The sequence below is a fragment of the Carcharhinus amblyrhynchos genome, chromosome 29, assembly GCF_965287045.1.
Source record: "Carcharhinus amblyrhynchos chromosome 29, sCarAmb.v2.hapA, whole genome shotgun sequence".
Taxonomy (NCBI): domain Eukaryota; kingdom Metazoa; phylum Chordata; class Chondrichthyes; order Carcharhiniformes; family Carcharhinidae; genus Carcharhinus; species Carcharhinus amblyrhynchos.
Window position 1 is genome coordinate 24,535,049 of NC_137352.1, and position 25,413 is coordinate 24,560,461.

Here is a 25,413-nt window from a genome sequence, read left to right on the forward strand (position 1 = left end):
AATCTCGTTCTTTGGTCTACTTTTTGCTCCCTGAAAATCTTGTTGTGCTTAAATAGTTGTTTACAAGATTTTATATTGAGATTTCCTTACCTGCCTTAACACTGCAGAAAAAGTTCCCTTTATACTTTAAACTGAGACTTTCTTAAACTGTTTAACTACATCAACACGGTGGCACAATGGTTACCACTGCTGCCTCACACTCCAGAGACCCAGGTTCGATTCTGGCCTTGGGTGGCTCTGTGGAGTTTGTCCGTTCTCCCTGTGTCCGCGTGGATTTCCTCCGAGTGCACCAATTTCCTTCCACAGTCCAAAGATGTGCAGATTAGATGGATTGACCTTCTTAAATTGTCCCCTTAGTATCCAAACATGTGCAGGTTGGGTGGATTGGCCATGTGAATTGCACCGGTTTGTGGGAACAGAGCAGAGGGGAGGGGCTGGGTAGGGTGCTCTTTCACAGAGTCAATGCAGACTTTATGGGCCGAATGGTCTCTTTCTGCACTCTAACACTCACTTGTCATGCATCATCCTCATACACTGTAGCTGCTCTACAATTACTCTGTGATGTCCACCATCTAAATATACCTAGACTGACCCTTCATTCTACTTTCCTCTATTTTGCACCCCCTCCAAAGAGATCTCTGTGGTTTTCAGTTTTGATCAAATGGCTGAAATACTGATTTTCTTCTTTCTGGGTGTCATTGTTTGGAAAGTTCTTTTTGTTCTTGCAAATTCAACTTGCTCTTCATTGGACTGGTCTCATGGTCTGAACATGAAATTTTTAGCATGCATCCTAGGGCCCGCGTTTCAATGATATCAATTTTCTTCCACAGGTCATTATTTACTATCTAAGTTTCTGAGGCATTCAAGAAAACAAACAGAATGTAGCATCCAACAAGTTTTTTCTTTGCTTGTTACAAGCTTGAGTTTTGTTTTTTGACAAAGCGTTCATCTTCACACAGTTACTTCTGGATATCTCTAACTTTCTTATTAACTCCTGCATCACATCTGCCACCTTCCATGGACAAGTCTATTTGTTCCAATGTGATACCATTTAGGTTTAAGTGCGTTTATTTATTCGTGTCACAAGTAGGCTTATATTAACACTGCAATCAAGTTAGAATGAAAATCCCCTAGTCACCACAATACGGCACCTGTTTGGGTACACTGAGGGAGAATTTAGCATGGCTATTGCAGTCTTTTGGACTGTGGAAGGAATCCGGAGCACCTGGCGGCCACGCTGCCATGGGGAGAATGTGCCAACGTTGATGCAAGCCGGGGATCAAACATGTGTCCCTGGCATTCTGAGGTATCAATGCCAACCACTATAGTACCATGCCACCCAATGGTCCAACAAACAAAAGTGGGACTGAGGGAAAGGGGTGGGGTGGGGGAGGAATGGCTACTGAAAATATAATTTGAAAACCTATTCCTGAGGCAATGAGATGAAAACCATCAAGCAGCTGGCTTTCAGTAAGTGCCATCAGACCTAGGAGAATGAACCCTGCTAGGAGGAGGCAGGAAGAATCAGAAATATAAGAAGAAATTTGAATATTTTAACCATTGGCCATATTAGAAATAGTGGCAGGAGAAATGTGCTTGACAACAGCAATTGTGAACATAGTGAAAGGCTTTTAGAATTCCTGCTGTGCAAAAGGACTCAGAAGTCTCACAACACCACGCTAAAGTCCAATAGGTTTAACTGATAGCACAAGCCACAAGCTTTCGGAGCACTGCCCCTTCATCAGGTGAGTGGGAGTTGTGTTCACAAACATGGCATATATACACACAAACTCAATTTACAAGATAATGTCTATCTACATCCTGTTTGCGAACACAACTCCCACTCACCTGATGAAGGGACAGTGCTCCGAAAGTTTGTGACTTGTGCTACCAAATAAACCTGTTGGACTTTAACCTGGTGTTGTGAGACATCTTACTGTGCTTACCCCAGTCCAACGCCGGCACCTCCACATCGCGCAAAAAGAGGCCATTCGGCCCACTGAGCCTGCACCGGTAATTATTCCACAAAGGCCCTATCCCCATATTTATCCTGCTAGTCCCCCTCACACTAAGGGGCAATTTAGCATGGCCAATCCCCATACACCTTTGTACTGTGGGGGGAAACCACAGCACCTGGAAGAAACCCACGCAGACATGGGGAGAACGTGCAAATTCTACACAGACAGTGACCCAAGCCGGGAATTGAACCCAGGTCCCTGGCACCGTGAGATAGCAGTGCTAACCACTGTGCCACCCTGCAAGGGGGCATTTATTTTTTAAAAAATGACTTGGATTCAGAAAACAAATCATAATACACTGCTGACATTAAATAACGTAGTGTGGAAAACCGTGTTGAGGTTTGTAATGGAATGCTGTCGGATATAGAAAAGCCTTCGGGATGAAGGGATAAATAGCAAATGCAGCTTATTGTAGAGCAGTGGATTAGAGGATCAGACGTACTTTAGTATTCAACAATATTAATCATTAAAGGTGGTGGTACAAGTAGATTACACCAGAAAGAAAACAAGAGAAATCTTTGATTTGGTATTAGGAATGCAAAGAAGTGGTGTTGAACTTCTGCAATATCTTATTTCAAGTGCAGTTGGAACAACAGTTCTAGGCACCCACATTAAAGAAGCCACATTCAGACAAATAAAATGGAGCAGCAGAGATTTCACTGGAATATCACCAGAGGGTTGACAGATTTTCAAATTTAAGGCTACTTTTGGTGGAACTCTCTCTTCCAAGCCTTCAATTTGATGGAGGGTTCCCAAAGGGAAAGAGTGAGAGATTGTTTCGCAAAATGCTAATGAGAAGGCATACATTGAAATAGAGTTCTTAAAATAAAGCATTAAGGGGAGGTGGCAAACTTTTTTTTAATACAAAAGGCAACTCCAACTATAACAAATTATTTTTGAAACAGAGCATGGTTCAAATGGAATAAGGCTTTGCGGCTCAAATGAACTAAGTGACCATTACAAACTTGGCATCTCTAAGAAGTCTCACAACACCAGGTTAAAGTCCAACAGGTTTATTTGGTAGCACAAGCTTTCGGAGCACTGCCCCTTCATCCACTCACTTGATGAAGGGGCAGCGCTCCTGAAAGCTCGTGATACTAAATAAACCTGCTGGACTTTAACCTGGTGTCATGAGACTACTTACTGTGCCCACCCCAACGCCGACATCTCTACATCAAACTTGACAGTCTATTCCCTTCCTTGAATTTTCCATAAATTTTAGCACGAGGAAACTGCTGTGAAATTTACAAAGCCAACATTATTGTAATGTTCTGATGTCCCTGCCCCGAGCCCTGAAATTGAACCAGCTTAAGAAAAAGGCTGAATTTCAAGTAACATCGCTGTAATGGATTTCCACGCATTAGACATTAAATTTATTGTTAACTTGCTATTTATACAGCAGTAACATTTAAAAGTGGAGGCATGTCACTGACGGAGAGCAGCCACTTTACATCTGGAGAAACACTACTCTATTGTTACCAAGTTAGAGTGTTATACAGTTGGTTACAGTACACAGGAATGTAGGAACATCAGACCCACAAGATTTGGAAGAGTTTGCACAAATTGTTTTTCCAGCGATCGATCTCCCGGGAGCTCTGAAATTGTCTGATTGATATAGAGTGGCGGGCACTTATCATACAAAGATGGTGAGAAAGGCAATTTAAGGATAATACCACAGAGCATGTAGCTAACCAACAGAAACGTTGTGAGGAATTTCCACCATCATCGAACTCCTGGCTGCCTCCTGGGCATCAGGAATAGGGCAATATGAGTGGAGACGATTCATGTTGAGAAATGAGAGGTGGCGATGCGCATTGGAATTGATGACGTACTGAAGAACAGAATGCAGGACTTGCCACAAAGTTTGGGGGCTTGGGGATTAAATTAAAAACTAGGTTCTCAATGTAGCAAACTTATTATTAACCCCAGAGTCATAGGTTACTTTAGTTAAGCAGCAGATGCGTTTTACAGATGGGGTGGGCTTCAACTGAAGGGAACTGATACGAGAAATTCCTTGCAGAAATGATAAGTTGAACAGTTGATTTGATTTGATTTGATTTATTGTCACAAGTATTGGGAAACAGTCAAAATTGTTTCTTGTGCAAAGCATACTGTTCATTGAATACATTGGGGAGAAGGAAAGGTGGGGGTACAGAATGTATTGTTACAGTCATAGCTAGGGTGCAGAGAAAGATCAGCTTAATATATGGTAGGTCTATTCAAAAGTCTGATGGCAGAAGGGAAAAAGCTGTTCTTGAGTCATTTGGTTATTTGTTCTCAGACTTTTGTATCTTTTTCCCCAAAGGAAGAAGGTGGAGAAGAATATGGAGTTGGGAGACAAGAGAATCATTGAAGTGGTGTGGGTAAAATCTTAATAGTGCTAGTGCAAGCAGAGTGATGGGTCAAAGCAATTTCATAGAATCATGGAATCCCTACAGTGCAGAAAGACGCCATTTGGCCAATCTAGCCTGCACTGACAGCCATTCCACCCAGGCCCTATCCCAGTTAGCCCACGTATTTATCTATTAGTCCCCCTGAACTACACATCCTGGGACACCAAGTGACAATTCAGCATGGCCAATCAACCTAACCTGCACATCTTTGTACCATGGGAGGAAACCCTCATAGACATGGGGAGAACATGCAAACAGTATATGTTTGGCGATATGGAGAGATGCACCTTAGGAAAACAGGAACAAGAAGTCGAGACAGAAGAGGAGGAGCTTACTGTCATGAAAGAAAAATTTTAAAATTGACAGTTTTTTAAAAACTTGATATGAAAGATTAATGAAGGATCTAGTCAAGACTTCAAAGATTGTGAAATTGATTGGTTGGCAAATTGGTGACAAGAAGTTTTTTCCGAAGTTGCTTTAACTTTTATGTTCATGCATGATTTCAACAACCTGTCTGTATCTTAATATAAGGGGTGCAAAGTATGGCTTTAGGAATAAATGTCACTTTGTTTGGGCTGTATGTTTCAGTAGGAGAACACAATGAGGCAGAAAACGCCTTTCTCACTGGATTTAATTTTGCATTATCTGTTGAAATATTGAATATATTTGCATGATCTCCTCTCCCCAGTATTTTCTTGCTCCCGCCACATAAAACATATTCCCAATGATAAATAAAATTGGAAGTTGATCTGCACCCAAGCCCGGGATCAAAGATACCAAAGGTAACTGTACATTAAACAGAATACTCCACTCACCTGTGCAAGGCAGGATAGGCTTTCCAGTTACAATGCTGTTTTTCCCCTCAAGCTTAATAATAGATGAACAATTCACTTTTGATTTCTAACTGATTTCCAGCTTACTATAATCTTTACCATGGGGAAATCAATGGACTTGTGGTAGACTATTAATCCAGAAACTCAGCAAATGTTCTGGGGACCTGGGTTCAAATCCTGCTGCGGCTGACGGTGAGATTTGAATTCAATGAAAAATATCTGGAATTAAGGATCTACTGATGACCATGAAACCATTGTCGATTGTCGGAAAAACCCATCAACTTCATTAACATCCTTTAGGGAAGGAAATCTGCTGCCATTACCCAGTCTGGCCTACATGTTTCTCCAGAGCCACAGCAACATGGTTGACTCTCAATGCCCTTGGACAAATAGGGATGGGGCAATAAATGCTGGCCACAAAGCGATTCCCATGTTCCACGAATGAATAATAATAAAAAAGGTCAACATCTGGGTCCTATATGTGAAAGTAAACCAAAATCCTGCCATGAATGCTGAGCTGCTTCCTCCGACAAGCCAAAAGATGGGACACCGTCATGTCAATAGTCAACTATTCAGATTTTAATAAAGAGCTTCAAGTTATTTGATGGATGCCATCCAGAATGCAGAAACCCAATATGAGTGATAGCAAGAACAATTAAAATTGGAACAATTAGGAATCCTGGACATTGGGACTACCCAACCACAGATTAACCTCTCATTTGACCAACTATTATTATTCCAGAATTGGAATGCAAGAGAGAGAAGTTAGAGGAAAGGAGCAATTCAGTTTTTACGATCACAATAATTATTTTGTCTCCTGCCATAATTTTGGGGGAACATTAATGGAAATCCAACAGAAATATCATAAACAGTTGTTTGAACTGTTCCCCTGATGTTTCCATTTAGAATCCCTCATTAACTTTAGCCAAAGGTCAAGGAATTCAAAGCCATGTTTACTCTCTGATTTTCTCCCACAGTTCAAAGATGTGTAGATGAGGTAGGCTGGCTACACTAAATTGCCCCTGAGTGTCCAAAGATGTGTAGGTTAGGAGAATTAGCCATGGTAAATGCATGGGGTTACAGGGGGTGGGGGTGCCTAGGTAAGATGCTCTTTCGGAGAGTTGGTGCAGGCTCCGGAGACAAATGGTCTCCTTCTGCATTGTAGGCATTCTGTGGATGGGGTTTGTCCAAGTTTATACCTGAGGCATTAAAAAGCAAATTGAGCAAGGGGCTTCCAGTACAGCATCCTTAGTTTTAAATTGAACAGCAGCATGATGGCACAATGGTTAGCACAGCTAACCTCACTACACTAGGGACCTGGGTTCAATTCCTGCCTTGGGTGACCACCTGTGTGGAGTTTGCACATTCTCCCCATGTCTGCGTGGGTTTCCTCCAGGTTTCCCCTCTCAGTTCAGAAGATGTACAGGTTAGGTGGATTGGTGGGGTCAAAACGTGGGGTTACAGGTACAGGGTAAGCTGCTCCTTGAGAGACTTGATGGGCCAACTGGCCTGCTACTGCACTGTAGGGATTCTATGATAAAACTAAACGTATTGAGGTACTCCTCCAACCAAAGTCTGGGAGATATTACATTACGTACAGAAATGATGCATTTTTTATGGGAATCAATTCAATATTAAATTTGGACAAGGGAGCGATAGAAAACCTAAAGTGAAGAAATACTTCAAAATATTTTTTAAAAATTCCTCCATTCAAGCTTCGGCCAGAGATCAAATAGAGGTGCTCAATTCCGAGATGTGGAAAATTTTCCCCGATCAACAGGTGAATCAATATCAGATGAAATCAACATCTAATCCATGTGACAAGGATATAACAAAACTGGGAACTCTGAAGCTATGGTAGCGCTGAAATCAATTCCAAAGATTATAGCAGCCTTTATACAAACAGAAACCTGCTCAGGCCCTTTATAATGATAAATTATTGTCCTCAGCAAACAGGAAATATTTACTCTGAAAACTGTGTAGATGAAAAATGCACTAATTCTAAGATCAATAATCATAGAAATTAGCATTTGTCATCAAATAGAAAAAATTGGCATCAAGTCTGTGGTCCTCAAGCACTAACCATTTAGATCCTGCATTATCCCTGCACTTTCAGAAAAGTGCAATTCTTAGTACAGAATAATTAAGTTTCAGTTCATTTATTAGTGTCACAAGTAGGCTGACATTAACACTGCAATGAAGTTACTGAGAAAATCCCAGAGTCGCCACACTCTGGTGCCTGCCCAGCTCTCCTGAGAGAGAATTCAGCATGGTCGATGCACCTAACCAACACGTCTTTCGGACTGTGGGAGGAAACCAGAATACCTGGAAGAAACCCACGCAGACACGGGGAGAATGTGCTGATTCTACACAGAAAGTGACCCAAGCCGGGAATCGAACCTGGGTTCCTGGCAGTGCGAGACCGTGGTGCTAACCACTGTGCCACCATACGAAAAAAGCAGTAGAAATACAAGTTTTAAAAATCTAGATTTTGGTTCAAGCTCTAACCACTTAGATCCTGCATTATCCCAGCACTTTAGAATACTTAGTATAGAATAGTTATGCAAATGTACGCCTTAAAGCTCTAAATTTCATCAACTAGAACAAGTGAACCAAAGAGAGTTTTGTTTGTTGTCTCATCCAATTAAAATATCCTTTTGGCTGGTGAAGATTTCCATTTGTGGGCCAAAGGACTATCAGAATCCCGTGATTCATTGTGGAGCGAGAAGCTTTCAAGGACCATATGTTAACGACTTTCCTTGTCAGCAGACTTGCTGTGCAGCAGATTCTTGTTTTCAAAATAGCACACAGCAAAATCACTCCGACAATCTGGTGGCTGTTGATAACATAGTGCTGGATAAGCAGCAAGGACTGTGCAGCCTATCACGCATTTGACATCAAGTCTGGTGTTTCAATCCAGAGGAGTTCTTTAAAAGAAAAGCCTTTTGAAACATAATGCATTATAATGCGGTGTCAAAGACGCTGGGCTTGGAATGAGGACCCAGCATTGGGCCTATATCCTGCACTAAGGTCAGGCAGCATGTTACACAACACGACTATTGTGATTGCAGTGCATGTAGATAGGTCACATGTTGAATTGGGGCAATTTGTCAAATGTCACCCGCTGTGCGGAGTCGTTAGCAAGCATGGGAAATAATCTGGAGATGGATCAGGAATAAAAATGTGGCTGCTGGATGAGTGAAATATTTCAATGGAGGTCAGTGCCGATAAGAAAGAATTACACCAGGAATAAAAAAAAAGTTTATTTTTAATAAGGATCAGGCAAGAAATTGCCTTAGGTGCTAATTTGAAAAATTGGATTTTGACAGCTTGCGCATATGGATTCAGCTTGTGTGAAATTGGATCTGTATTCATGTGTTCTTCAGAGTGTTGATCCCGTGGATCACATCTCTCAGAGAATTAACATTTCAACCTTGAACAGCCATTTTGAGGGAGATACTGATTTTTAAAAATCAAAACAAGTTTTATCACCAGAAAAGGATGGAAAATCTCAGCAGGTCCGACAGCATCTGAGGAGAGAGAATACAGCCAACATTTTGAGTCTGGATGACTCGATCTGAGAGCTGCTCTGATGAAGGGTCATTTGACTCAAAACATTGGCTCTATTCTCTCTCCACAGATGCTGTCAGACCTGCTGAGATTTTCCAACATTTTCTGTTTTTGTTTCAGATTCCAGCCTATTTTGCTTCCATTTTATTATAATTCTTTATCAAGTCCTTCGATCAATTCAAGTCATTTATTCATACGCTCAAGCTTAAAGGAATACTTCAACTTTTATGAACCAAATCAGTATTTTCTTTTCTCTACCCATAGAGACAGTTGTTCAAGGGGTTGATTTTGAGGAAGGAATGGCGCATTAAAAGTCGTCCTAACTTGCTTGTTCAGTAAGTGTTGGACTGAAATGACTCTATAGATAGTCTTTCTTGAAGTCATGTTGGCCTGGATATTAATGTTATTGAGTTGAAAAGGTTTTTGTTTACAGTTTGCCAGATCTAATATCCCAGTTGGATGGAAGAGAACCTGCGTAATATCGATTAAAACTCAGAACATTAAAAGAAAAAACTGAAATCATTACAAAGGAAAGCAAGAGTAAGAAGCGTATATGTTTTACAGCGGGACTCAAGAACCCAGTCATGAAGCTAACAGACACAGCATACATCAGAATTCAACTTCTCAAAGGACGAGACGATGGTGTGAATAAAATAATAAAAAGGCACAATAGCTGAGTGGCCTGCATCATTCCAGGAATGTTTTCCACTTGACAAAGGTTGGTTCCTTATATTGCATTTGAATAAAACAGTGAGACAATTAACAGCCTGTGTGTATACTTTATAAAGCTCTCCCATGCATTGAAAAGATTATCAGTTTATTCTAATGGATTTCATTAAAAACAAGTCATCCTGTAAAAGAATACATAACACAGTTCCGTTAAATACACTACATATAAATCACTAACTCTTCATCTCTGCAGGCATGCTTAAACTGGAGCTAAAAGAGATTTAAAGTGCATTTTGTGAAGTGCTCTGTAAAAATGTAATTATTTATTCAATTTATGAGCTTATGCAACAAAAATTTAACATTCAGGATTTAATTTTACTGAAAATCAGTCTGTGCCTGCAAAAGGCAGCTATGAATATCCCCACAAGAGATAGCAACCGTACTCAAGAGGCATAAAAAATGGCACTACAGTGCAGTTTCTGTCAGATACTAGTGTGTAAACTTCTTCCTCTCAAACCCTGTTAAGATGCATGTGAGGGATGAAAGAAGATGTCCTATACTTGGGATGAAGTGTTAAGCATCCTTTTCCCAGTCATTCAGCCCTGTTCCACTGTGGTCTAAGCCTACACACTCCTGAAAATTTCAGTTCAATCTATCCTACGTGATAACCAGGCAGGTACCTACCAAAAAGGAGAACACTTGTATTTGAGGTGCCAAGTTTGTTCATTGCCACACAGGTATAGTTTCCGTAATCCTCTTCCGAGACATTAAAAAACGTAAGCACGGACCTGTCCTCGTTGCTCTTGATTTGAATACCATTGAATCCATTAAGGAGCCTGAAAAGTACAAAATGAATCAATTAAGTTGACTTTTTCCAATAAGCCTAACCTATATTACAGCAGCGTATTTGTGATTAATTTCCTTAACCTCTGCATTATAGCTAATGGAATGAATTCAACCAGTGCTTCTGAATTGGAACATGGGATTGAAAATAAAATAACCAGTGCCCCTGTTCAGGATTGTTAAGAGCCTTCTATTAAAAAGCATTTTCCTTGCGTATTTTCTGATCTAGTTTTAAATTAAGCACATTGGTTTGAATACTCAAAGCAACAGAAGCTCCTTGAACTGGGACTGTAAAACCTCAGGTTGTAAAAGGCACTGCACTTCAGTGTACAGACTGTTGTGCACCAAACAGTTTAGCCTCATTGCACTGTTAACACATACAGACAAGCTTCTTGGACTTTCAGTACATGTTTGAGAACAATAATAAAGGAAAGTCAACTCCCTGGGGTGGTCTTAGCTCAGATGTTTTAACTTGTTCATCTTTTCTTACTACTGTTTTTTCATTTTCAAACCAGTTCAGTGGTGATGTTTGTTCTTGGATTTTGGTTTCCTCAGGGGAAATTAGAAAGAACCACAACATCTCAGATATAACTGACTGGCAGATGTCAAGCAACTGGAAGGCAGAATGACATAGACGAGACAGAAGATCATAGATGACAAAGCACTGCTAATTTTATTTAAAAGAAAAAGCAGTCTATATTCACACCAAAGATAGACCAAGGACGGTGTCTGGTTTGGTTAGGTTTCTCGGCTCCTCATTTTAGAGTAATATATTTTTGTGTAAAAAGTTTTTCCTACACCACCTGATTAGTCATAATTTGGCGAAGCTACTTTGAGGTAACCTAAGGGTCATCTCCCATCGTACATCACCATCCACGAATATCCAACTATTTGCATGCGAGGCTGATGCATGACAAAATGTGCAAGACACATCCAACTATTTGCATGTTAGGCTTAAGGGTGTGACACACATGACTGTAATTTCTGATCGATATCATTTTTGTTGCTAGTTAACAACCCTTTCTATCTCCATATCGAGACATAGACACATATTCTTCTCCACCGAGCCAGGAACAAGCACGGCCCTCATTATTCCAACAGGGCTATGACAACCGACATGCCGACCATGCTATTTTTGAATTATGAAAATAACTAAGCAAATTACATGAACCAGCTTTTATGGTCACTGTGTGGATGCGATTTGTAAATTTTCCACTGAAGGCAAGAAACATATCTCTTTTGCTGACCTTCTTTGATCAACAGAAAGAAAATAATGGAAAAGTCTGTGTTGACAGAATAATTAATCTTTAATATCCTAAGATTACTTAAATTCCTATAGCCTCTACATTTACCATTTTGCAATGATCTGGGAAGTACAATAATTACACAATTTAGCATTTAATGACACATCTTGGCAGGTTTAAATGCATCGCCAAACATCATCTCCTTTCAGACTGAGTTAAAAAGCTGGTGATAATCTTGACTCACAATATCTGTGGGGTTTGCTAAAATCCATTTTTCAACAATTATGCCCACAACAAAATCAGAAATAATTTCTGAACATGAATCGGGTATGACAGATTTATTCAAAAACAAGGCAATTTCTTCCTGCTGGGACGAATAGAGGTTCTTGTTGTCCTACTGGTTTGACAAACATCCTTTTGCAAATCAGCATATCTATTTTCAACCTAAATTCAATTACCATAGTACCAGCTGGCAATCCACCATTTGCCTACTGTGGCAAATTTCAGAACATATCAACTCTAAAATGCATCAACATTTCTGTAACTTAGCTCCATTGGTCCAGTCAGCATATACTTCCAGTGGGCGGCTCGGTGGCACAGTGGTTAGCAATTCAGGCCTCGGGTCACTGTCTATGTGGAGTTTGCTTTTTCTCCCCGTGTCAGCGTGGGTTTCCTCCGGGTGCTCCGGTTTCCTCCCACAGTCCAAAGATGTGCAGGTTAGGTTGATTGGCCATGCTAAATTGACCCCAGTGTCAGTGGATTAGTAAATGAGGGTTATGGGAATAGGGTTTGGGTGGGATTATGATTGGTATAGACTAGATGGGTCAAATAGCCTCCTTCTGTACTGTAGGGATTCTATGATTCTTTGCAATAGTTCAGTGGCAGTTGAGAAATTCAAATCCTACTTGACGGACGTCTATTTTTCTACCACCTTTTATTTTATTCTTTGAAGGTATGTGGGCTTCACTGGCTAGTCCAGCATTTTTATTGCTCATCCATAACTTTCCCAGGTTGTGCTGAGCCATCATCTTGAACCAATGCAGTCCATGCAGGTACAATGGTGCCAGGGAGGATGTTCCAGGATTTTAACCTAGGGACAGTGAAGGAACTTCCAGGTGGTGGTGTCCCCATCTATCAACGTGCCTGTGGCCTTCTAGGCAGAGATTGTAGGTTTGGAAGATACTGGCTAAGTAGCCACGGTGAGTTGCTGTAGTGTGTCTTGTAGATGGTACACACTGTTGTCGCTGTGCGTCAGTGGTACAGGAAGTGGATCTTGGAGCTGGTGTGTGGTGTGGCAATCGAGCAGGCTGCTTTGATTTGGATGGTTTCAAGCTTATCAAGTGTTGAGGCAGCAAAAATGGAAAATATTTTATCTCAGAATTGTGCGTTGTAGATGGTAGACAGGCTCTGGGGAGTCAGGGAGTGATTTAGAATTCACATAATTCCCAGCGCCACACTTGGTCTTGTACGAGTTGTGGGTGTCACTGGCTATGCCAGCATTTATTGCCCATCTCTAATTGCCCTCAGGAGGTGGTGGAGAGCTGTCTTCTTGAAGCGCTGCAATTATATGATGTCAGTACACCCACAATGCTGTTAGGGAGGGAATTCCAGGACTTTGACTCAGTTCTCATGTATATGCTGCCCTCCATAGATGGTAACAGTCATGGGTTTGGAAGATACTGCTGAAGGAGCCTTGGTGAGATCCTCCAGTGCATTTTGTAGCTCATACACAGTGCTGCTACTTGGGCATTGGAGATGGAGAGAGTGAATGTTGGTTGGTGTGCCAATCAAGTGGGCTGCTTAATCCTACGTGGCATCAAGCTTTTCAAGTGCTGTTGGAGCTGCATTCATCCAGGCATTTGGAGAGTATTCCATCACACTCCTGACCTGTGTCTTGTAGATGATGGACAGACTTTGGGAAGTCAGCAGGTGAGATGTTTGCTACAGGACTCTTTGCCTCTGATCCACTCTTGGAGCTACAATATTTATATGGTGATCCAATTCAGTTTCTGGCTCCTGTTGGAGATGTCCGTTGCCTGTCATTTATATGGTGAGCACGTTACTTATCACCTGCCAGTCCATGTTTCTATATTGTCCAGGTCTTAATACATTTGGACATGGATTGTTTGTGTCTGAGGAATCGTGAATGCTACTGAACACGGTGCAGTCATCTGAACATCCCCAGTTCCGACCATATGATAGAAGGAAGTTCATTCATGAAGCAGATAATTGGGCTTAGGACACTACCAAGAGAGTCCTACAGTGATGTCCTGAAAGAGATGACTGACTTCCAATAACTACAATCATCTTCCTTTGTGCTCAATATGATTCCAACAAGTGGAGAGTTTTCCCTAATTCCCATTGACCCTAGTTTTGCCAAGTCTTCTTAGAACAAAGAACAAAGAAAAGAATAGCACAGGAATAGGCCCTGCAGCGCTCCAAGCCAGTGCTGATCACAATACCCAAACTAAACAGAAAAAAAACCTTCTGGTCCATATCTCTCTATTTCCTTCCAATTCATGAACCCTTCCAGATGCCTCTTAAATGTTACTAATGTGCCTGCTTCCACCATCTCCTAGGTTTTTCACCATCTCCTAGGGTAGATAGATTTTTGACAGACAAGGGAATTAAGGGTTATGGGGAGAAAGCGTGAAAGTGGAACTGATCCACTTCAGATCAGCCATGATCTTATTGAATGGTGGGGCAGGCTCGAAGGGCTAGGTGGCCTACTCCTGCTCCTATTTCTTATGTTCTTATGTTCTCTGGCAGCGTGTTCCAGGCACCCACCATTCTTTCCGTGAAAAACTTAGCCCACACAACTCCCTTACTTTCCCCCTGTCACCTTGAACCTGTGACCCATCCACCCAAGGATAAAGCCTCTGACTATCCACCCTGTCTATGCCTCTCATAATTACAGAGGGGAGACTGCCATCAGGCCTCCCCTCAGCCTCTGTCTTCCCAGGGAAAACATTCCTAGTTTATTCACCCTCTCCTCATAGCCAGACCAAGCAGCATCCTGATGGATCTTCTTTGCACTCTCTCCAAAGTTTCCATGTGCTTCCGGTAGTGTGGTGAACAGAACTGCATGTGATACTCCAAATGTGGCCAAACCAACGTTTTATACAGCTGCAATATGATTTCCCAACTCTTGTACTCAGTGCCCCGGCTGATGAAGGCGAGCATGCCATATGATTTCTTAATCACCTTGACCACCTGTGTTGCTACTTTTAGGGAACTGTGGACCTGCACACCCAGATCCGTCTGTACTTTAATGTTACTAAAGGTTCTGCCATTTACAGTATAATTCACACCTAAATTTGATCCTCCAAAATGCATCACCTTGCATTTGTCTGGATTAAACATCAACTGCCAATTCTGTGCCCAAGTCAATCTATCTATATCCTGTTGTATCCTCTGACAATCCTCGGCACTATTAATAACTCCAACAATCTTTGTGTCATCCATAAACTTACCAATCAGACCCCGTCCAAATCAGTATATATACCACAAATACTACTCCTTGATGCCATACTCAATAAGATGCTGCCTTGATGCTAAGGGAGTCGCTCTCACCTCAATCCTGGGGTTGAACTCTTTGTCTATGTTCGAACCAAGGCTGTAATAAGATCAGGAGCTGAATGACCCTAGCAAAACCCAAGCTGAGCATCAGTGAACAGGTTATGTTAAGAAGCTGTGATAAATTGAAAATGAAGGAATCTAATAATTGGGAATGTGTTCTGGTGGGTGTTTGATTCAAAGGGAACAAACTATTTTTAAAATGGAAAGACAGATGGGCTGAGGTGAGAGAACTGAGGTCTTATATGTGTGGATTAGCACTCAACAGATGTTTACCTTCGGCAAGTGGGTGATACTGAGGCACAGCATTTCAGGAATTAAAGCAAAGATGGTAAAAGTTCAAAAGGGGTGAGGGTGAATTTCACTTACGTTCTAAAAGGGTGAGCTCATGTAAAAAATGTAACAAAGTGGGACTTCTAAGAAACATCATTTAGATAAGAAAACGTCCAAAGAAAAAGTAGTACATCAGTGAGAGAGTGGATCTTTATAAAGCTATCACAAGCCACACACAGCAGCTGTGTTCATTCCAATCAAGCAACTACCTGGAGAAATCTTATTTGAACAATCATTTTCTCTCTATTCTAAGCCAGAAACAACCCCATAAGATATGCAGAGTATGACAACTATTGTGGGATTTTGCTTATAGTTTTGAAGTCTACAGGATGCTGTTTGGCAAAGTTTAGCTCTGAGGATAGCAAAATAGAGGGATTTGGAACTGGGTCAATTTAATTATATTAATGGCTGCGCACAATATCGTTAAGTGTATGTTTTACTGTTTGATAAATATTTATTTTTGGTTGAAATTATAATAACAAGACTTGAACATTCTTCACTGGTCTTCATAACTTTCTTCACATTATACCAAATTGCAAACAGAGTTATGAACCTGCATTGCAAGATTCCATTCTGGGATTTGGAATACCCTATCTTTTAATGTCAGCTAATTTCTTAACAGTTATTGCTAAGAAGATGTTGCTTGATAGCACTGTTGATGACTCCTTCCATTACTATTCTGATGACTGAGTAGACTGATGAGGCCAGGCCTGCTTTTTGCTGGGCACTGTTCCACAGTGTCGGGAAGATGTCAGCGTTGTACCTGTACTGGAACAGCTTGGCTACAGAAGTGGCAAGCTGTGGAGCATAAATCTTCAGTACAATTGCTGGAATGTCATCAGGGCCCATGACCTTTGAGGTACCAAGTCTCTCGAGGTGCTTCTTGATATTACATGTAGTGAATCGAATTGACTGAAGACTGTCTTCTCAGATGCTGGGAATGACCAGAGGAGGTCGGGATGGATCACCCACTCAGCATTTCTGGTTGAAGATTGTAGCAAATGTCTTATCTTACGTCTTTTTGCACTGAAGTGCTGGGCTTCTCCACCGAGGTTCATTTGTGGAACCTCTACCTCCACTATGGCTTGCTCCCTCCCCCACCCCCCCAGTGACAACTGGATTTGGCAGGACAGAGCTTAGATCTGATCAATCTGTCATGAAACCACCTAGCTATGTCTATCACTCACTGCTTGTGCTGCTTAACATGCAAGTTTCCTGTGTTGTAGCTTCACCAGATTGACTCATCATTTTTATATATTCCTGATACTGCTCCTGAGATGCCTTCCTGCACTCTTCATGGAACCAAGATCCCTTAGCTTGGTGATAATTGTAGAGTGGGGGATATGCTGGGCCATAAGACGTTATTATGGCCGAGTACAATTCTGCTGATGCATAGTGCCTTGCAGTTGCCCAGCCAGAGTTTCAAAATCTGTTCAAAGTCAGATTTAGCATGGGAGTGCCACACAGTACGATGGTGGATATCCTCAGTGTAAAGGCATGACTCTATCTCCATAAGGACTGTGTGGTGCTCATCCACATGGATACTGTCATGGAAAGATCCAACTGTGGCAGACAGGTGAATGTGAGATGAAGTATATTTTTCTCTTTTGTTGGTTCCCTCATTACCTGCCACAGGCCCAGTCTAGCAGTTATGTCCTTTAGGATTCAACCAGCTCAGTCTATAGTGGTGCCACTGAACCATGACATTCAAGCCCCCTGTCCAGAATACATCCTGTGCCCATGCCACTCTCAGTGCTTCCGCCATGTGCTATTTAACATGGAGCAGTATTGAATCATCAGCTGAGGGGGATGATCGGTGGTAATCAGCAGGAGGTTTCCTTGGCCCTGTTTGGATTGATGGCATGAGATTCTAGAGTCGATGTTGAGGGCTCCGAGGGCAACTCCTTCCCGACAGTATAACACTGTGCCGCCACCTCTGCTGGGTCTGTTCTGTTGGTGAGACAGACATACCCAGAGATAGTGAGAATAGTGCCTGGGAGATTGCTTTTAACATCCGATTCCAAGATTATTGTCTCATGCTGGTGTTTGAGAGATAGCTCTCTCAATTTTGCACAAACCTCCAAATATTAGCGAGGAGGACTTTGCAGGGCTGAGTTTGCTGTTGTTATCTATACGGCTGGTCTTGTTCAATTTCTGGTCAATTGTAAATCTTAGGATATTGATAATGGGGGATTGAGTGATGGCAGTGCCATTAAATGTCAAAGGAAAATGATTGGATTATCTCTTCTCAGAGGTGGTCATTGCCTGGCACTTGTGTGACATGAATGTTACTTGCCACTACTCAGTCCAAGCCTCAGTCCAGGCCTTGCTGCATTTGGATAAGGAATACTTCATTATCTGAAGAGTCAAAAATGGTGCTGAACATTGTGCAGTGATCAGCAAGCATTCTCACTTCTCATCTTATGATGAAGAGAGGGTCATTGATGAAGCAGCTGAAGGAGGTCGGGTCGAGGACACTATCCTGAGGAAGTGCTTCAGTGATGTCCCAGGACTGAAACGATTGATCTCCAACCATCATAATCATCTTCCTTTGAAGATGCAGCCTTGATGTCAATGGCAGTCAGGTACACGAGCTCAGCTCTTTTGTCCATGTTTGGACCAGGGTGGTAATCAGGTCAGGAGCTGAGTGGCCTTGGCAGAACCCAATCTGAGCATGAGTGAGCAAGTTCTTTCCGAGTTAAGTGCCATTTGACAGCAGTGTCGACAATACCTTCCATACTTTGCTGATGGTCGAGAATGAAGTGGTGGGGCAGTAACTAGCTGGGTTCAATTTGACCTGCTTTATTGTGGACAGAATATATCTGGGCAGTTTTCCATATTGTTGGATCGATGCCTGTGTGGGAGCTGTACTCGAGTAATTTGGCAAAGGACGCAGCTCATGCTGGAGCTATTGAGGGAATGTTGTCAGGGCCCGTGGCCTTTTCAGCATCTGGCGCCTTCCGCCACTTATTGATATCGCGTGGAATGAATCAAATTGGCTAAAGGCTGGCACCTATGAAGCTGGGCACCTCAGGCCTAGATGGATCATTCACATCTGGCTGAAGATTATTGGCGGAAGTTAATTGGTCATCTTACGACAATGAATCCCACTGGCAGAATTGGGAAGCTTATTAATCCACATCAATTCCAAGCACTGAAATGTATATGCAACTCTGTTCTTCAGTTATATAATGGATGGGGTTATTGTTGAGCAAGGGGGGGGAATCCACATTCAGTGGATTGTCTCATTTGTGGAAGTCTTCTACAGGAGCTCGATCATCCCTAAACTTTGAGCTTCATAAGAGCCCAATGTTAGAAAAATAAACTCTCAATCAAACTATGGCCTTTGGAACTACAGCATCAGCAGAAAATGCCAAAAAAAACCTACACTTTTGAAGGTGCTAACCTGTCATAAACAGCGCGGTCCAATGTTTAGGTTTTGAAGTTTATTAACTAGTATCACATTAGCAATGAAATTAGCTGAAAATCTCCTAGTCGTCACACTCCAGTGCCTGTTTGGGTACATTGAGGGAGAATTTAGCATGGCTGTTGCATCCAGCCAGCACGTCATTTGGACTGATGGGAGGAAACCGAGCACCCAGAAGAAACCCACACAAACATGGGGAGAACATGCAGACACCGCAGAGAGAATGAACCAAACCCGAATTGAACCCGGGTCCCTGGCGCTGTGAGACAGCAGCGCTAACCACTGTGCCACCCTTAACAAACTGCTCTGTCCAATAAATACCAAGAAATTCAGCACCAGGGAAAGAGACCTCCTTGTTGCCCTCAGTGGGAAATGTGGGAATCATATTCACAGCACGATGAGGAAAACTAATCAATGTAATTAGTAAAATTATAATAAAATGATGTGGATGCTATTGCAGTCTGGTAGAACAATGAGGGTTTTGATTGTTGCAGACTAGATTGAAACTGATGAGATATGCAAATTAACTTATGGAAATAAAACGAGGCATGAACTATATAAAAAAATGATTTTACTGATGTGAAATTACAGGACTGAGTGTGAAACCGAAAGGTCTTAGTTTGATTTCTGCCCTGTATTATCTAAGCTGGTCTCAATCAGCTTTAGGCTTAGCCGGAGACATAATTAAAAATAAAAATCACAGCAAAGACATTTCAGCATTATTCCTCAATCAAAAGGTAATCAGCTGAAAACTAAATTGCACTCATCAGTGAGACGCACTGTAGTCCCATACCATGGCGACACTTGTAGCCTAACGTCACACGCTAAAAACAAATGACCATTAGGGTGAGTTATGTGAAGGTTGCTTGGAGCTGGAACTGTAATACAGCTACGATTCATGTCTCCAGGACACAGAAAAACGTAGAAAACAAATTTGCCAATGTTATATTTTATCCTCATGCTGCCGCAAAGGAAGTTAATCAGTCCTTTCATTACCAATATTTACACCCACAGCATTGTCTGTTATTATTGGGAGGAATGACGACCCAAGCAAGCTCAGGTTTCCAGGCTCCTGGTATTCGATAGCCCTCATTAGAGTGCACAGGTACATACAGAGAAACTGTCATGCCAACAGGTTGACTGTCAGGAATTGGACATTTTAAGCATCCACAATAGCTTTAAACGTACCATTGCAGCAGCGTCGATACATTATAACGTTATCAAACACACGTTTTATCCATTAGTTTAACCATTGTCCTTTAGTGCAATGAAAGACAGCAGCAACTACTGAAGGATATTCATCCTCGGACAGTCCTGAATTCTGAGAACACCTTTTGAACAGCTGAAGAAATAAATCTCAAAAGAATTGCACAACCAATTACTTGTTAACAATGCACTGTTCCGAACATGAACTTTTTCTTCTTTAATATAGAATTCCAAACCAATTATTGCTCTCAACTACTACATACACTTCACTGTTTCAAAAGATACATGAGCCCTCAGATACTGTGGACAGCAATCACCATAGACTGTGCAGATGGGTGCCCACAACGTCTTCATGAGATTAATCAATCACCACCAAATATTTAATTCTATTCAAAAAGTGGACATCCATATTTGCATATTAGTTCAGATGAACAAATCCTTTTAAAGTTTTATAGTTTATTTATTCGTCAGAGCCCACACTGACAACAATCCCACCCAGGCTCTAATAAAGTTTATTAGAGGGAGAATTTAGCATGGCCAATACACCTACCCAGCATGTATTTCGGACTGTGGGAGGAAACCCACACAGACATGGGGAGAATGTGCAGACTCTGCACAGACGGGTCCCTGGACTGTGAAACAGCAGTGCTAACTGCTGTCCCATCTTTGCTCAGACACTTCCACTGCAACAGTCAAGACCGAGACACAGAATGCCATGTTTTCATTGTCCCTGAGTCAAAATCCTGAAACTGCCAAGCTGACAGCATTCTGAGATCAGTTTTGGTAGAAGGCTTGTGTTGTTTGTTAACAAACCTGGGGCAAAATGCTTTGAGACATATCATCACGGCATCTGTATATGGCATAACCATGAAGAAGAAAAACAGATCCTGCCCCTCGAGTCATTTTTGCCTAAGATTTGGTGAAAAGGACTCCGCTATAATGACAGACAGTACCTTCGATCTTCTTTGTACCATTCAAACTCTGGTGCTGGAACAGCAGCAGCTTCACACTGGAGGATGCCCTCCCGGCCAACCGCTACCCCAACGTTCTTTGTATCAGGGATGAATGGAGGGTCTGTCAAGTCAAAACAAAAAAGATAATTCCATCAATATCGCTTTGGAACAACTGATCAGCAATAACTTCACATCAGAAAATGGAGGTGGCTCAGAGGATTCAATTTTACCACCAGCATAGCACATTGATTGGTATTCAGATAGTAATAATGCATCAGACATGGTCTTTAATGATCATTTCCAACAATCAAGAGAAAAGTTAATTCATGTTTCGATTAGTGGCAAGATAGTCAAGCCATCTTTTCTGGCTTTGCCTCAAGTCAGTGAACTTTTTTTTGCATTACTAAGAGTCTGTCAATGGTGAATGTTCAATTTAGCTACAATCAAAGCCAAGAAATATAGCTACCCTGACCTCTCCTGTTCAAGGGCCAGTGGATGTACACATTTCTGTTGTGTGTCCTGTCAGCCACTGTGTTCTATTCACCACATTCTATTTTGATATCTTGGAAAAGTGAAGGTAATACACTATGGCTGGGATATTCTGGCTCTTCCTGCCATTGGGATCCCTGTTGCACAGTGGTTAGGGTCAGGCTCGATGGGTCAAATGACCTCCTTCTGCACTGTACGGATTCTATAATATAGGTTTGTTTTCGTTTTTTAAAAGACACACCCATTCAAATGGCAGAGAAAGGAACTTGTTTATCATATTTCAACAGTAAAATCTACATTCTACAGATCTACAATCTGTAATCCTCCCATCGTTCATGGCAATCTGACTTGTGGCACCATTTTTGTCCAGCAGAATGGTCTTATAAAAATTGGGTCTGTCACACCTGATACAATTAATAACCATGCGTAAACATGTCGAAAGGAAGAGAAGAAACTGCATGTTTTTGATCGAAAAAAAGGAAGCTGTAACAAATGTAACTTCAAAGCATTAAGAATCAGAATCACTACAATGCAAAAGGAGGTCATTCGGCTCATTAGGTCCACACTAACAACATTCCCACCCAAGCTCTGTCCCCATATCCCCACGTATTTATCCTACTAATCTTCCTGACACAATTAAATAATTTAACATGGCCAATCAGTCTAATACTCACATCTTTGGAGGGTGGGAGGAAACCGGAGCACCTGGAGGAAACCCACAAAGACAGTGGGAAAATGTCTGTGTAGGGTTTGCACAGTCACACAAGGACGGAATTGAACTCGCGTCCCTGGCGCTGTGAGGCAGCAGTGCTAACCACTGTGCCACCGCCCTCAATGTCATAGTATTTTACTGAATACATGGTTAAAGTTGACCGTTCTGCCTAATATTCTATGCAGTGCAAGTTTTCTATGGACAATATTTTTCAATACATTGAATAGATTATCAGTTTCTCTTACGATCGTTTCTGCAAGTTTTGTTTTCCTATGCTTTTGTGTAGGCAAGAAAAATGATGCTCAGAAATGCGATCAGAACATTGCCCTTTCCTTCTAACATCTGTGTGTAAATCCTACCCAGAAAAGTCGGAAAGAAGCTCCACTTTTCTTCACCTGAGGTGAAGTGATGAGTATAATATTGGATGAGTATAAGCATCATGGATGGCTATCATTCTATTCTGCAATGTACATCTGCTTTATTTGCCCTCACTTGCCCTGACCTTGTAGAGACCATGAGAACATTCTGTGATGCTTCTGCACTCATTGGGCTGGATTATCCGGCTGCGCTTGCCCCGAAGTCGGCAAATCCTGCCAGAGGTCAACAGACCTTTGCATGGTCCACCCCCCTAACAACTCCAACACCCCCACTCCCACCCCTTGCCTTCCCTCCCCCCACTGCCCATCCCCAACCCCCCACTGCCACCCCCATACCCATACTGCCCACCCCCACCCCTCTCCCCACCCCCACCCCGACAACCCAACCAATACCCCACCCCACCCTCTACCACCACCCCCAGCCCCCAACACCACCCCCCCCCCCCACCCAACCACCACCCCCACCCCCCATCATCATCGCCCCCATCATCATCCCCACCAACCCCAATCCCCACCACCCCCCATCCCAACCTCCCACCAACACCCTGGTTGTAATTGATAGACTGGCTTAGACAAAAAGACAAAGGAAATGTAAATAGTGATGGTAAAGGCTGAGAATGGTGTTAATAAGAGCATCCATCAAGAGAATGGGGTGTGTAAACGGCAGAACAAAGATGCAGTGTGTCAAAGGACAAGGTGATGAGGTGGGCCATAAAGGCCAGTCCAATCCTTTTAGGACTTTGGCATTGTTGAGTAAATAAGAATATTTTTTGAAGCTCAAATGTATTACGCTGTGCTTAATGAATACTAACGCCTTGTTGGTGCAAAGTGATTACTGCAAAAAATTGAATCTCTATTCTTCAAAAGCACTCTTGACAATTGGCTGGAATTTCCCATGAAACTTCTTCATTCCAAACTTGACATGATGATTATTATTTATAAGCGCAGAAATTAGGAGTAGGAGTAGGTCACTCAGCCCCTCGAACCTGCTCTGCCATTCGATAAGATCATAGCTGATCTGATTGCAACCTGACTTGACGTTCCTGCCAACCTTTCAGCCCTTTGCTCTTCAAGAATCTATCCACCTCTGCCTCAAAATATTGAGAGACTTTGCTTCCATCAGCTTTTGAAGAAGATAGTTCCAAAGACTCACAACCCTCTGAGAAAATCATTCTCCTCAACTCTATCCTAAATGGATGACCTCTTATTTTTAAGCCATAAGAAATAGGAACAGGGATAGGCCACTTTGTCCTTCGAGCCTGCCCTGCCGTGGAGTAGGATAATTGCTGATCCAACATTCTGACATAAACAGTGGCTCCAGATTCTCCCACAAGAGAAAACATCCACATTGACACTGTCAAGACCCTTCAGGACCTTATATGACTCAATGAAGTCATTTCTTATTCTTCTAAACTCCAGCAGATGCAGGTCTAGCCTGTCCAACTTTTTCCTCACATGAGTATTTGTCCTACCCAGGAGTGAATCCAGGAAATCTTCTTCGAAAGGCTTCCATTTAAGAAGAACAATAAATTTAAGACTATTCCAGATGTGGTCTCAACAATGTCCTGCGTAACTAAAGCATACCCTCCCTACCTTTGTATTCAATTCCCCTCACAATAAATGATAACATTCTATGAGCATTCCCATTTATTTGTTGTACCTGCGTGCAATTGCCTTTTGCGATTCATGCACTCGGAGATTTGCATTCATCTAATTTGAAAATTGAATATGTAAATTAAATTTAATTTCTACTCCAATAATGTTGCAATAGAAACAAAAGAGTCAAGTTCTTGGGTTCATCTTATTCACAACGTAAACATAGAAAATATCCATCCGGCTGCTTTCTTACAATGTCTGGTATTAAATGGTAAATAGTACATAGTAAAATTCACACAGGATTTTGGTGATATTTTTGCTCAAATATATCATAACTAAACAGCACTGAATTTCAAGGTAATACAGTATAGGAAGCTATGTGGATGCTACATTTTCTGGATAAATGTTTAGAATTTATCTTCACTTTTTTTGCTTCACTGAAACTCTCGGAGGACTAAATTGGAAATTTAGATTTTTTTTTATCAATTGGGCCAACTCACTGAAGCTGAACGTTAGGAAATAAGAGATTTAAAAAAAGGAAATCAGCTTGGACTGCTTGAAGATCTGAAGTTGTTGCAATGACTCCTCTAATGTAGCACCATTAAAATGATAAGAGCCCTGAATGATTGAACAGACTATTGTAATCACCATCAGAAACTCCTAATGAGTTTGCTTCTTTAATGATGTAGCGTGGTAAAAGGGTCACATCGATAAAGAATTAAATGAGAAACTGCAAGCTTTATAATCAGTTCTTTGACTCTAAATATAAATGTAATCAGGCTCCATGTGCTTGCTGCTTTTGAACGATTCATTCCTTTGTCATCACCATCATTTTAGTGGGGTCATTAGCAATCTTGCTTCCTTCTGACTTTCTTCAAGCCTCCCTCAGTCGACATCTTAATGTTATCCACCTGTCCAACTTTTCTTCTTCCTCTCCTGTTTTCACCCTCAATTTCTCCTTCAATCGTTGCCAGGACAAGGTCTTTGTTTCCAAGGTTGAGGGGAGTGATCTGATAGAAGTTTACAAAATATTTACAGGAATGGACACTGATGGATAAGGATAAACAATTTCCACTGGCTGAAGGCCCGAGAACCAGGGGCCATCATCTAAAAATTCGTGGCAAGCCATTCAGGAGAGATGTCAGAAAACACTTGTACACTCAGAGAGTGGTGG

General features: G+C 41.7%; 1 protein-coding gene across 11 annotated transcripts in view; it reads right to left on the reverse strand.

The window, feature by feature from the left end:
* Positions 1 to 25,413, reverse strand: part of LOC145359914 (opioid-binding protein/cell adhesion molecule-like) — a 1,043,301-nt gene that overhangs the window by 55,708 nt on the left and 962,180 nt on the right. For all 11 annotated transcript variants that reach the window (XM_080214779.1, XM_080214778.1, XM_080214775.1 and 8 more), the window contains exons 6-7: positions 21,066 to 21,186; positions 10,168 to 10,319 (exon numbers count right to left, since the gene is read on the reverse strand). In XM_080214779.1, coding sequence (XP_080070905.1) covers positions 10,168 to 10,319; positions 21,066 to 21,186 — 273 coding nt within the window. The remainder of the gene's footprint in view (positions 1 to 10,167; positions 10,320 to 21,065; positions 21,187 to 25,413) is intronic.